The 12,912-nt window shown below is 43.3% G+C and overlaps 1 protein-coding gene across 7 annotated transcripts in view; it reads left to right on the top strand.

Moving 5' to 3' along the window:
- Positions 1 to 12,912, top strand: part of DHDDS (dehydrodolichyl diphosphate synthase subunit) — a 43,827-nt gene that overhangs the window by 20,795 nt on the left and 10,120 nt on the right. For all 7 annotated transcript variants that reach the window (XM_037983164.2, XM_037983047.2, XM_037982955.2 and 4 more), the window contains 2 exons: positions 8,514 to 8,628; positions 10,763 to 10,870. In XM_037983164.2, the coding sequence (XP_037839092.1) occupies positions 8,514 to 8,628; positions 10,763 to 10,870 (223 nt within the window). The remainder of the gene's footprint in view (positions 1 to 8,513; positions 8,629 to 10,762; positions 10,871 to 12,912) is intronic.

Raw genomic sequence — 12,912 nt, 5'->3', positions numbered from 1 at the left:
TGGTGCTGACGTAATAGACTATGTGAAGAGTTATGAAGTAGCGGCCGGGTGTGGTGGTAATCCCAGCACTTCGGGAGGCCAAGGTGGGTGGATCACCTGAGGTCAGGAGTTCAAGACCAACCTGGTCAACATGGTGAACCCCTGTCTCTACTAAAAATACAAAAAACAGTGTGGTGGCATGCACCTGTAATCTCAGCTACTCAGGAGGCTGAGGCAGGAGAATTGCTTGAACCCAGGAGGTGGAGGTTGCAGAGAGCCAAGATCGCACCACTGCATTCCAGCCTGGATGACAAAGTGAGACTGTCTCAAAAAAAAAAAAAGGCTGGGCGCGGTGGCTCAAGCCTGTAATCCCAGCACTTTGGGAGGCTGAGACGGGCGAATCACGAGGTCAGGAGATCAAGACCATCCTGGCTAACGCGGTGAAACCCCGTCTCTACTAAAAAATACAAAAAACTAGCCGGGCGCGGTGGCGGGCGCCTGTAGTCCCAGCTACTCGGGAGGCTGAGGCAGGAGAATGGCATAAACCCAGGAGGCGGAGCTTGCAGTGAGCTGAGATCCGGCCACAGCACTCCAGCCTGGGCGACAGAGCGAGACTCCGTTTCAAAAAAAAAAAAAAAAAAAAAGTTATGAAGTAGCTAAAATCAATAGGATTTAATTGACTGACTCTGGGGAAAGAAGTGTTAAGGGTATCTCCAGGGTTTTAGACTTATATTACAATGAATAGTGGTGCCCTTCACCGTGCTAGGTAACCCTGAAAGAAAATCCAGGAGTTTGGTTTTGGATATCCCGTACATGTTGAACAGAGATGTCAGTTCAACAGTTCAGAGAGGGGTTGGTATAGTCAGGTCAACAGTTCAGACAGGGTTTATCTCTGTCACCAGTATGGAAGCCATCTGTGTGTAAGGCAACCTGAGCAAAGAGGGGATGACAAAGCTAAGGAGAGTCTGTCTATCTGTCTATTTATCTATTTAGAGATGGTCTCACCCTGTCTCCTAGGCTGGAGTGCAGTGGGGCAATCAAAGCTCACTGCAGCCTGGAACTCCTGGTCTCAAAGGAGCCTCTCAAGTACCTACTACTACAGGCGTGCACCCCCGTGCCCAGCTAACTTTTTATATTTATTTTTTGTAAAAACAGGGTCTGATTTTGTTGCCCAGGATGGTCTTGAACTCCTGGCCTCAAGTGGTCTTCCTGCCCTGGCCTCCCAAAATGCTGAGATTACAGGCGTGAGCCACTCTGCCCTGCCTGCAAAGGAGTGAGTGAGAAGAAGAGAGAGCCTAGGGTGGTGTTTTTGAGGAACTCTGCCCTTTACTGGCTGGGTAGAGGAGAATAAACTTTATAAGCAAAAAAATAAAACAAAACAAAACAAAAGACACACACACAAAAGCAGGAAGAAAACCAGGGCAGCCAGCATTACATAAGCCAAGAAAAGAGGGAGTATATTGGTGTAGGTTGGGAAGGGGTAGGGCATCCATGGAAACAATGGTGTCAAATGCTGTAGAGAGGTCAATTAAGATGTAGAGTGAAAATTAGCTGTTGGTAAAACAATTAAGAGACTGGTGGAGTTGACGGGTAGCAGGCAAGAGGATGAGACAGAAAAGGGGTATAGAAATAGAAGCATGTTTTTGATAATTTTAAAATTCTTAGTTTGGAGGTAGTTTCATAGTTCATTATATTTTTGTGCTTTATAATGAATATGTTTCAAATGTTCTTGTGTGTATGAAATAAATATTAGGGACAAGTGTTGACTCTAGAGTGAAAGAAAGCCATTTGACAAGCAGATCTAATATGCATTATGCCTAGGACTCTGATCTTGACTCCTAGTCCAGCATGCTCTACCCTCATACCACATTGCAGTAACCACTGACCTTATCTCCTGCTTCTTGTCCAGTAAGTTTTTCCATATCCTTCTCTGTCCTGCATGGTTTAGTAACTTGCCTCTATGGGGTTAGTTATGCAGACAGGGTGTGGGCTGGGCAGTATCACCAGGGTCAGGAGGCCAATATCTCAACCCACCAACTCCTGAAACTTAGTGTGCTCAGACTGGGCTAATCAGGGCCTGAGGCAGTATACTTTATATTATTCAAATTTAGACAAACCTACATTTATAACAAAGTCAGTGCATTAATTACAATTAGGTTCTATGCTTCGAATAGCTGGAATTTTCCTGCTTTCTCACATCACCATCCAACTCCTCATTCTTATTTCTTCCAGGGTGTGTGTGTGTGTGTATGTGTGTGTATGTATATATTTTTGTGTTTTTGTTTCTTTGAGATGGAGTCTTGCTCTGTTGCCCAGGGTGAAATGCAGTGGCATGCTCTCGGCTCACTGCAACCTCCACCTTACAGGTTCAAGTGATTCTCGTGCCTCAGCCTCCTGAGTAGCTAGGATTACAGGCACACACCACCACACTTGGATTTTTTTTTTTTTTTTTTGAGACGGAGTTTTGCTCTGTCACTCAGGTTGGAGTGCAGTGGCGCCATCTCGGCTCACTGCAACCTCTGCCTCCTGGGTTCACGCCATTTTCCTGCCTCAGCCTCCTGAGTAGCTGGGACTACAGGGGTCCGCCACCATGCCTGGCTAATTTTTTTGTGTTTTTAGTAGAAATGGGGTTTCACCATGTTAGACAGGATGGTCTTGATCTCCTGACCTCGCGATCTGCCCTCCTTGGCCTCCCAAAGTGCTGGGATCACACCCAGCTATTTTTTTTATATTTAGTAGAGATGGGGTTTCACCATGTTGACCAGGCTGATCTCGAACTCCTGACCTCAAGTGATCTGCCCACCTTGGCCTCCAAAAGTCCTGGGATTACAGGTGTGAGCCATAGCACCTGGCCTGTTTTGTTTTGTTTTTGAGAGACAGGGTTTCACTCTGTTGCTGAGGCTGAAGTGCAGTGGTATGAACATGGCTCACTGCAGCCTAGACCTCCTGGGCTCAAGAGATCCCTCCACCTCAGCTTCTTGAGTATTTGGGACCACAGGTGCCTCCTACCACATCTGGCTAATTTTTTGACTTCTTTGTAGAGACAGGGTCTTACCATGTTCTCCAGGCTGGTCTCAAACTCCTGGGCTCAAGTGATCCTCCTACCTTGGCCTCCCAAAGTGCTGGGATTACAGGTTTGAACCACTGCACCTGACCCAGGTATATATGTATATTTTTAGCAGTTAAATTTTTTTTTTTTTTTTTTTTTTTTTTTTTGAGACAGAGTCTCACTCTATCTCCCAGGCTGGAGTGCAGTGGCGCAGTCTCGGCTCACTGCAAGCTCCGCCTCCTGGGTTCAAGCAATTCTCCCACCCCAGCCTCCTAAGTAGCTGGGACTACAGGCGCCTGCCACTGCGCCCGGCTAATTTTTTTGTATTTTTAGTAGAGACGGGGTTTCACCGTGTTAGCCAAGATGGTCTAGATCTCCTGACCTCGTGATCTGCCCGCCTCAGCCTCCCAAAGTGCTGGGATTACAGGCGTGAGCCACCGTGCCCAGCCAGCAGTTAAATTAATAGATTGTTTTGTAAGTCTGGAAATTATAGAAGAAGGAACTAGATTGAGACCAAAGGATAGTTAATAAATTCTATTCCACCATTACCTTGAATGGGCTACTTGACTCCCTGTAGGCCTCTGTCTTTCTTATAAAACAATAGTGTTAATAGTAATTGCTAACACTTACTGAGCATTTACTCTGTTCCAAGCATTAAGTATTCCACATACATTTATCCTTAGACCCTATAAGATATATACTGTTTTTATGCCCATTTTAAAGATGAGAATACTGAGACATGGATAACTTGTGCAAGTTCACATAGTTGGCAAACCTTGGGGCCAAGATTTCAACCTAGCTTCAGAGCCTGTGTTCTCATTCACTGTGGTATATTGACTTCCTCATAGGAAAGTTGAAATGAACAATAAGGCAGTAAAAAAGAAAAAATTAGATGGGCATGGTGGCTTATGCCTATAATCCCAGGACTTTGGAAGCCTGAGGCAGGAAGATCGCTTGAGCCCTGGAGTTTAAGACCAGCCCTGGCAACACAGCAAGACCCTGTCTCTACAAAAATAAAACAGTTAGCTGGGTGTGCTGGCACACGCCTGTAGCTACTTGGGAGGCCGAGTGAGGAGGATTACTTGAGCCCAGCAGGTCGAGGTTGCAATGAGCTGTGGTTGCGCCATTGCTCTCTAGCCTGAACAACAGAGTGAAACCCTGTCTCAAACACACACACACACACACACACACTCACTTTTGACATAAGTATTTACAACACATGAAGTCACATAATGAATAGTTTACACTTTGACTTATGCTTTTTTCATTCAGTGTTATGAGTACTTTTCCATGACCCATGTTTTTAATAATTCTTCATATCATTATTTATAATGGCTGTAAAATATATGTTGCATTAATTTATTTAACCATTCTTCTATTTGTTGGGTATATAGGCAGTTTCTAATATTTCATTATTACAAATAATGCCACAATTAAATATTTGACTGAACTTGTCTGCATTTTTTATTGTTTCCTCAGGATCTGAGTTTGAAAGTGCTCATTTCACCTTATTCTTGCCAAGATTTTTTAAATGTAAACTGTTTTGATCAGGTGCAGTGGCTCACACCTGTTATCCAGTACTTTGGGTGGCTAAGGCGGGTTGGATCGCTTGAGCTCATGAGTTCGAGACCAGCCTGGGCAAAAGGGTGAAACCCCTATCTCTAAAAGTACAAAAATTAGCTGGGTGTGGTGGTATGCACCTATAGTCACAGCTACTTGGGAGGCTGAGATGGAAGGATGACTTGAGCCCAGGAGGCTGAGGTTGCAGTAAGCCAAGATCATATCACTGCACTCCAGCCTGGCTAACAGCCAGATCCTGTCTCAAAAAACAAAACAAACAAAAAAACCTATTCTCATAGATAAAAATGGATATTTTACCGTTATTTAATGTAAATCATTTCTGAAAAGTCTTCACATAGACAACTTTAACTCACCATTCCATTTAGTGATGGATTTTTGTTGGCCAAAGTCTACAGATGTTCCATTTTGATTTTGTCAGTTTCATCTTTCCATCCACCTTAGAGTTACCCCCTTTTTTTTTTTTTTTTTTTGGAGACAGAGTCTGCTGTATCACCCAGGCTGGAATGCACTGGCACGATCTCAGCTTTTTCCATGAGAATTCTGCCCACTGCCTAAAGTAGGTAGAAGAAACTCTTTGCAGATAAATTGTAAACTCAGAGATACTGAGTCTCTGAAGTCACACTGCAAGTTGGTGGGACTGAAAATAATTTTTTATTATTATTATTTGTATAGCACTTTATAGTTCCCAAAGTGTGCTCAAATCTATTATTTCATTTGATTTGACCCTCATGATAACCTATAAGGTGGATAGGACAAATGGGCCCTTTTTTTTTTCTTTTAATTACATTTATTTTAATGCTGACTTTACTCCCCTGCCATAAGTTTTGTTTCTTCAGTTTCTTCTGGGATATCTTTTTCTTCTGGGCAACTTCTTCTGGTTTAGGAATAATCTGTTCCTTTTCAGTAAGGATCATCTCAGTGTGGCAAGGAGAGTTCATGTATGGGTTAATCCAACCATGAGCTCTGTAGGTCCAGCGGCGCATCTTAGGTGCTTTGTTCACTTGGATATGCTCAGTGACTAGAGAATCTACATCTAAACCCTTAAGTTCAGCATTACTCTCTGCATTTTTAAGCATGTGCAACAAACCTTGTGTCCAGCCCCACTGCTTGGCCTGGGCACACCTGCCAACTCCACCATTGTAATGTCGGACTGGTATGCACTGTTTTTGTAAAGTGACATCTTTCAGATACTTCGTGACTTTTCGTATATGCATACCCTTGATGGCCTGCAGTTTCACAAGTGTTCTTAAAGTGAACACGAAGATTGGAACCTCTTGATTTCCATGATATCATGGGTTTCTCCGGGTTAAGTGAATAGCGAACCATTTTCACAGATTACCTCAGGCCGCTTAGGGAAAGAGCAAATGGGCCCATTTTAAAGATAAGAGAATGAGAAATTATATGGATTGTACAGGGTCTTACATAACTTGGAGAATTAAGACCATGCTGCCAAGACAAGACTATCAGATTACCAGAGAAATCTGAACCAGAGCCCTTCTTATTGTTCAATTATAAGTGAATACTGTTTCTTCTGTGATGATGATAAGGAAAATAAAGCTGTCTCTGTGGTTTGCCTTAAGAGGACTGAGAGAGACGAGTAACTTGGTCGGGTGCAGTGGCTCACACCTGTAATCCCAGCACTTTGGGAGGCCGAGGCAGGCAGATCACTTGAGGTCAGGAGTTCAAGACCAGCCTGGCCAACATGGTGAAACCTTGTCTTTACTAAAAGTACAAAAATTAGCTGGGCATGGTGGTGGCTGCCTGTAGTCCCAGCCACTTGGGAGGCTGAGGCAAGAGAATCGCTTGAACCCAAGAGGTGAGGTTGCAGTGAGCCGAGATTGTGCCACTGCACTCCAGCCTGGGTGACAGAGCAAGACTCTATCTCCAAAAAAAAAAGAGATGAATAACTTGCCTAAAGACACACAACTAGTAAGTGTAGAGTCTGGTTTTGAACACTCAGCCCAGATCTTTCTGCTTTCCTGACCATGCATCCAGAAGCATGTTCCCACCAAGAAATTTTGTCTTCTGGACCCTTTCCAAGATGCAACTCTTAACTACCTGGACATTCTGAATTCTGCTTCTGGGTAGTTGGTAGGACAGGTAAACAGCATTCGTGGAGCCAACAGACACCAGCCATGCCCTCTTTCTGTGGACAGGATAGTTTTACTTCAGATAAATGCTTCCAGTCACCAGTTTTCTTCAATTCTGTCTCCTTTCTGACCATCTGTGTGCTTGGGAAAGTAGCTCTTATCAAACACAGGAGAACTGATCATAATGCTGTTTATTTAAAATCCTGAGTAATGTGGAATTTTTGCAATGTTTCAGGGTCCATATGACTTAACTAAGGTTTTAAAAATAAATTAGCTGAGCATGGTGTTGCACACCTGTGGTCCCAGCTACCTGGGAAGCTGAGGTGGGAGGATTGCTTGAGCATGGAAGGTGGAGGTAGCAGTGAGCTGAGATCACACCACTGCACTCCAGTCTGGGCAACAGAGGGAGACCCTGTCTGGAAAAAAAAATGTTTTGTGTTTTTGTGTTTTGAGACAGAGCCTTGCTCTGTCACTCAGACTGGAGTTCAGTGGCATAATCTGGGCTTACTGCAACCTCCACCTCCCGGGTTCCAGTGATTCTCCTGCTTCAGCCTCCCGAGTAGCTGGGACTACAGGCATACGCCACCACACCTGGCTAATTTTTGTACTTTTGGTAGAGATGGGGTTTCACCTTGTTGGCCAGGCTGGTCTTGAACTCCTGATTACAGGTGATCTGCCTGCCTCAGCCTCCCAAAGTACCGGGATTACAGGCATGAGTCACCACGCCTGGCCAAAAAAGGTATTTACACAAATTCAAACAATAACAGAAGTGCATAAAGTAAAAAGAGAGTCTTTTCCTCCTTATCCAATCCACTGTTAATAGTATGATGTGTCTTTTTAGACTTTGTTCTTTGTTTATGTGTACTTATATGCATGTGTGAATGTGTGAATGTGTGTGTATGTGTGTTTTATACTATATATTTTCTGAAACTTGCTTTTTACATTTAACATTAGATTTTGGACATCTTTCCAAATCAGTGCATTTCGATTATCTTTATTTTTAGAATGCAGTTGCATAGTATTTCATCAAATACTGGGTCATAGGATATATGTATTTTAAAAAACAAGATGTTTTAAGCAAAAGACAACAGATATTCTTGTGGGTGCATCTGGTTTTGGGCCTGAGGCTAAATGACTTTCAGCAAATTATTCATCTTTGAGCCTCAGTTTCCTTATCTATAAAATGAGGATAGAAATACCTTATGTATCTGCTGAGCATGGTGGCTCACGCCTGTAATCCCAGCACTTTTCGAGGCCGAGGCAGGCAGATCACTAGGTCAGGAGATTGAGACCATCCTGGCTAACACGGTGAAACCTTGTCTCTACTAAAAATACAAAAAAAAAAAAACAAACCTAGCTGGGTGCCTATAGTCCCAGCTACTCAGGAGGCTGAGGCAGGAGAATGGCGTGAACCCAGGAGGCGGTGCTTGCAGTGAGCCAAGATCGTGTGACTGCACTTCAGTCTGGGGAACAGTGTGAGACTCTGTCTCAAAAAAAAAAAAAGAAATACCTTATGTATCAGAACAGGTGGAAAAAGGCAGAAAATTAAAAAAGAGAGAGAAAAGAAAGAATTTTACATTGTATTTTCTTTAAAAAAAATGAAATACCTTATGTAGTTGTGAAGATTTAAATTCATTCATTAATTTAGCAAACATTTGTTGAGGGCCTTCTGTGTATCACGTAGTATTGGCTGGTGTATTTGATGGTATTGTATAAACTGGGAAGCCTATGTATGGAAGTTCACCATGAGAATACTACAGAAAGAGAATACTACAGGATGTGTGCCTCTCTGTGTCTCCTCTTGCTCACCTTAGTGATATCTCTGAGTCTCTGCTTGATAAGTGCCTCTATACCAACCGCTCTCCTCACCCTGACATCTTGATACGGACTTCTGGAGAAGTGCGGCTGAGTGACTTCTTGCTATGGCAGGTTGGTCATTTCCAAGTACTATTATGTTTGTGTCATGGGGAAAACCAACTGTATCCACAGAATGGGTTAGAGTGGTCCATCCCCACTCCCAGACAGGCTGGGGCCAGACTACTTCAGGGGAAAGCTAAAATCTGGAGAAGCATCTCTAGGCTGTGTCTGATAATATTTGATGTCCATTCCTCATCTGTTGCTGGCTTTGCAAATCCAACTGTAGTGAAAACTTCATTGTGCCCCTATTCAAGGAATGGGACTTCTGTCTTGCATCCCTGAGCATAAGCTCTTGCCTTGGTAACCTGCCAGGGACCCTAGCCCCTCTGGGTTAGAAGCTTGCCTTGCAGTTACTAGTCCCTCCTCTTCAGGATAAAGGGCCATACCTATGCAAACATGGTCCATGAGGGATATAAACAATATGCAAACACTCAAGTTTCCATCCCGTTAACTTGGTCCCTGGATAGCACATAACTAGGGGAAGTCCTTGTTCTAGGATAGGTTGGAGGGAGAGACTTCATTTGGAAGCAGCTCACATGATAAAGCTCCAGAAATTTTAATGGACCACAATCTTAAAAACGAGTTAACGCGGGACGTGGTGGCTTACGCCTGTAATCCCAGCACTTCGGGAGGCTGAGGCAGGCGGATCACTTGAGGTCAGGAGTTTTGACACCAGTCCAGCCAACATGGTGAACACCCCTGTCTCTACTAAAAATACAAAAATTAGCCCGGCCTGGTGGCAGGTGCCTGTAGTCCCAGCTACTTAGGTGGCTGAGGTGGGAGAATCACTTGAATCCAGGAGGTGGAGGTTGCAGTGAGGCGAGATCGTGCCACTGCACTCCAGCCTGGGCAACAGAGTGAGACTCTGAAAAAAAAAAGTACAGTGTGCACCTATTGGTTCTGTGGCCCACTGTGCTGCTCAGATCACGTTTGGGAAGTTTACAGATGGGCTGAATTTTAAGAGACTACAGAGTCAGTTACTCAGTGTACAGATTAGTTACATTGAAAAACTTGAGGACTTACTGGAAGAGGCCAAACTGGAAAGCAAGGAATCTCATGTCTTATAAAAAATGAGGAAAGGATAGTGGTCTGGAAAAGGGAAGTAAGTGACAAATGTATTCCCTTGGAAAAAAATGTTGAGTTCCTTCTATATGCTGGAAATATAGCAGTGACCCAGTCAGAAATGATCCCTACTGTCTTGAAACTTACAGTTTGCTAGCAAAGACAAACTCTGAACAAGTCATTACAACCTTGGGAACTGATAACAGGCAGCTCTAACCTAGCCTTGAAATATTTGAAAGAATGTCACTTTGAAGAAGAAACAAACCTGTTCCAGAAAAAATACCTGGGACCTTGGTAGAAGTTGTAGGGAAGGTGACATTGGTTTAGCATAAAAAGCCAAACAGGCTATCTGACAACTAGTAATCCCCCATGGTGTACTGAACTCCTCACCACTAGAGATAGCAGGCAGTGGCTGTCAAGAGTGTTCCAAAAGGGATTCTTCATCAGTGATTATTATTAAAGTATACCTGGCTCTTTGCTATACATATGTTATCTCATTTAATCTAAACAGTACCCAAAAATTAGGTATTTCTATTATCCAGTTTTACATTTGAGGAATCTCAGGCCCAGGTGAAATTACCCCTGCTCGAATAAATGGTAAATGGTTGGAGCCAAAATTCAAAGCCAGGCAGTCTAGCTCCAGAGCCTATGCTCTCAACCACTGTGCCCTGCTTCTGCTACTTAAAAATAACAGTGGCAGCTACCATTTGTTCCTTGCTGACCTTTATCAGACACTATGTCTTCCAGATGCCCTCTAAGGGCCAAGAGCCAATAACGTAATCCAGATGTTATTTCATAGTCCTAAAATTGGCTCTTAGAAAAATCCTGGTGGAAATGTTGATCTAGTCTCGTTTTAGTTCTGCTTTGCCACAGGCAGGTGATCTGGCTGCCTCAAATGACTCCTCCCCCTACTAGTGAGTGAATCAGGGCCAGCAGCAGCTGCAGCTACAGCTCAGGATGCCTGTACCATTCTCATCTCAGGGCTTCTGGATCCTGCTTAGCCTGCTTTTTCCTTGGAGGACTGACCAGGGGTGCAGCCCAGCAACATGTTACTAAATCATACTCTCCTCCCTTCCTTTCCCAGACCTCTCACTCCTGCCTGGTGTTCCAACCTGTTCTGTGGCCAGAGTATACATTTTGGAACCTCTTCGAGGCCATCCTGCAGTTCCAGATGAACCATAGCGTGCTTCAGGTAAGAAAGAGTTCAGGGCTGGCCAGATGGGATGGGATGGAAGAAAAGATTAGTTCGCACTGATTGACAACCACCTTACTATATACCAGGCACTTCCTAATAAGATGATGATAATGATGATAGTAGCTACCACCTACTTAGTATCTACTACTTGTCAGGCACTGCGAACATTTTACATGCTGCGTCTCATTTAATGTTCCCAAGAACCCAATGAGAGAAGTCTTATTAGCCCTATCCCTTATGTAAGTAAGCAAACAGAAATGATTTAGTTAAGGACACATAATCAGCAAGAGGTTGGAATAGGATTTAAGCTACAGGTCTTTTATCTTTTAAAGACTCAGGAGGAAAAGGCTTCTCAGAGAAATTGGCCATTATTCCTTTAAAGTATTACCCTAATAAAAGATTGTAGCAGTAGGGATTAAGAACTAAATAGCATTGTCTTTCCATTGTGTAAAACTATGTTGTGTCAAGACTTGAAGTTTGACTTTCAGTTTTTATCACCAAATCTTGAAACAGGTTTTATTAGCAGGTAGAGTCACCTGTATATGCTTAGGTCTCTTTATAATAATGGTAGTGGTAGCTAACATATTGAGGATCTACAAGGGCACTTAGGTGTAAGTTTTCTTATTTAAGCTAACAACCCAGCAAGTTTGGTGTCCTCATTTTTCATGTATGGAACCAGAGGGACAGAGAGACTTAAGTAACTGTCCCAAGGAATCTGAATTTTATTTTATCTTATTTATTTATTTTGAGATGGAGTTTTGCTCTTGTTGCCCAGGCTGGAGTATAGTGGCGTGATCTGGGCTCACTGCAGCCTCCCCCTCCCAGGTTCAAATGATTCTTCTGTTTCAGCCTCCCAACTAGCTGGGATTACAGGCGCGTGCCACCATGCCTGGCTAATTTTTGTATTTTCAGTAGAGACAGCATTTCACCATGTTGGCCAGGCTGGTCTCAAACTGCTGACTTCAAGGTGATCCGCCCACCTCGGCCTCCCAAAGTGCTGGGATTACAGGCGTGAGCCACCGCGTCCATCCTAAGGAACCTGAATTTTAAAATCAAAGCTGGTGCTGCTTCTTGAGTCTGGAGAGATAATGCCGGGAGGAAATAATGATGTGAGTCAGGGATTCTTAATCTCCTTAGGATTGGGGTCCCTTTGGAGAGTCTAATGAAAGCCACAGACCATCTCCTTAGAAAAATTGCAGATCACTCAAATGTGGAATTTTGTATGGAATTGTAAACTTATCATGGAAACACATAGAATACTTTTTCTTTTTTTTTTTTTTTTTTGAGATGGAGTTTCACTCTTGTGGCCAAGGCTAGAGTGCAGTGGTGCGATCTTGGCTCAACGCAACCTCCACCTCCGAGGTTCAAGTGATTCTCCTGCCTCAGCCTCCCGAGTAGCTGGGATTACAGGCATGTGCCACCACTCCTGTATTTTTAGTAGAGATGTATTTTTAGTAGAGATGGGGTTTCTCCATGTTAGTCAGGCTGGTCTCAAACTCCTTACCTCAGGTGCTCCGCCCACCTTGGCTTCCCAAAGTGATGGGATTACAGGCAGGAGCCGCCATGCCTGGCCACACATAGAATACTTTAAAGGGGTTCACATAACTGCTGAAATCTGCCCCTGAATCCCAAGTCCATAACTCCTGGTATAAGTCAATCAAATCACAAAGACTTGATCATATATTTAATTACTTAGTCTCAGAATATGAGGAAATTGAAAGAAGTTTAGAATTAGTGAAAAGAAAAACAGCAAAAGCACAATTATCTACTGCCAGTGGGGAATGAATATCAGATTTTTCCATATGACCAAAGATCCCTCTAAAAACTAAAACTTTCTCCTTTTTTGATGGAAAAATTTCTAAAATGTATCTTGTGCATAATTCATTGACATCTATATACCAGGCACTTGCTAATAATGATGATGATTAGGATAATCACATTCTATTTTTTATTTTTTTTTACAAACAGGGTCTCACTCTGTTGCCCAGGCTGGAGTGCAGTTGTGCAACTTTTGCTTACTGCAGCCTCCTGAGTAGCTA

Source organism: Chlorocebus sabaeus, chromosome 20 (genome assembly GCF_047675955.1).
Source record: "Chlorocebus sabaeus isolate Y175 chromosome 20, mChlSab1.0.hap1, whole genome shotgun sequence".
NCBI classification, from domain to species: domain Eukaryota; kingdom Metazoa; phylum Chordata; class Mammalia; order Primates; family Cercopithecidae; genus Chlorocebus; species Chlorocebus sabaeus.
Note: the sequence above shows the minus strand (reverse complement) of the source record. Positions and strands in the feature narration are given on the sequence as shown.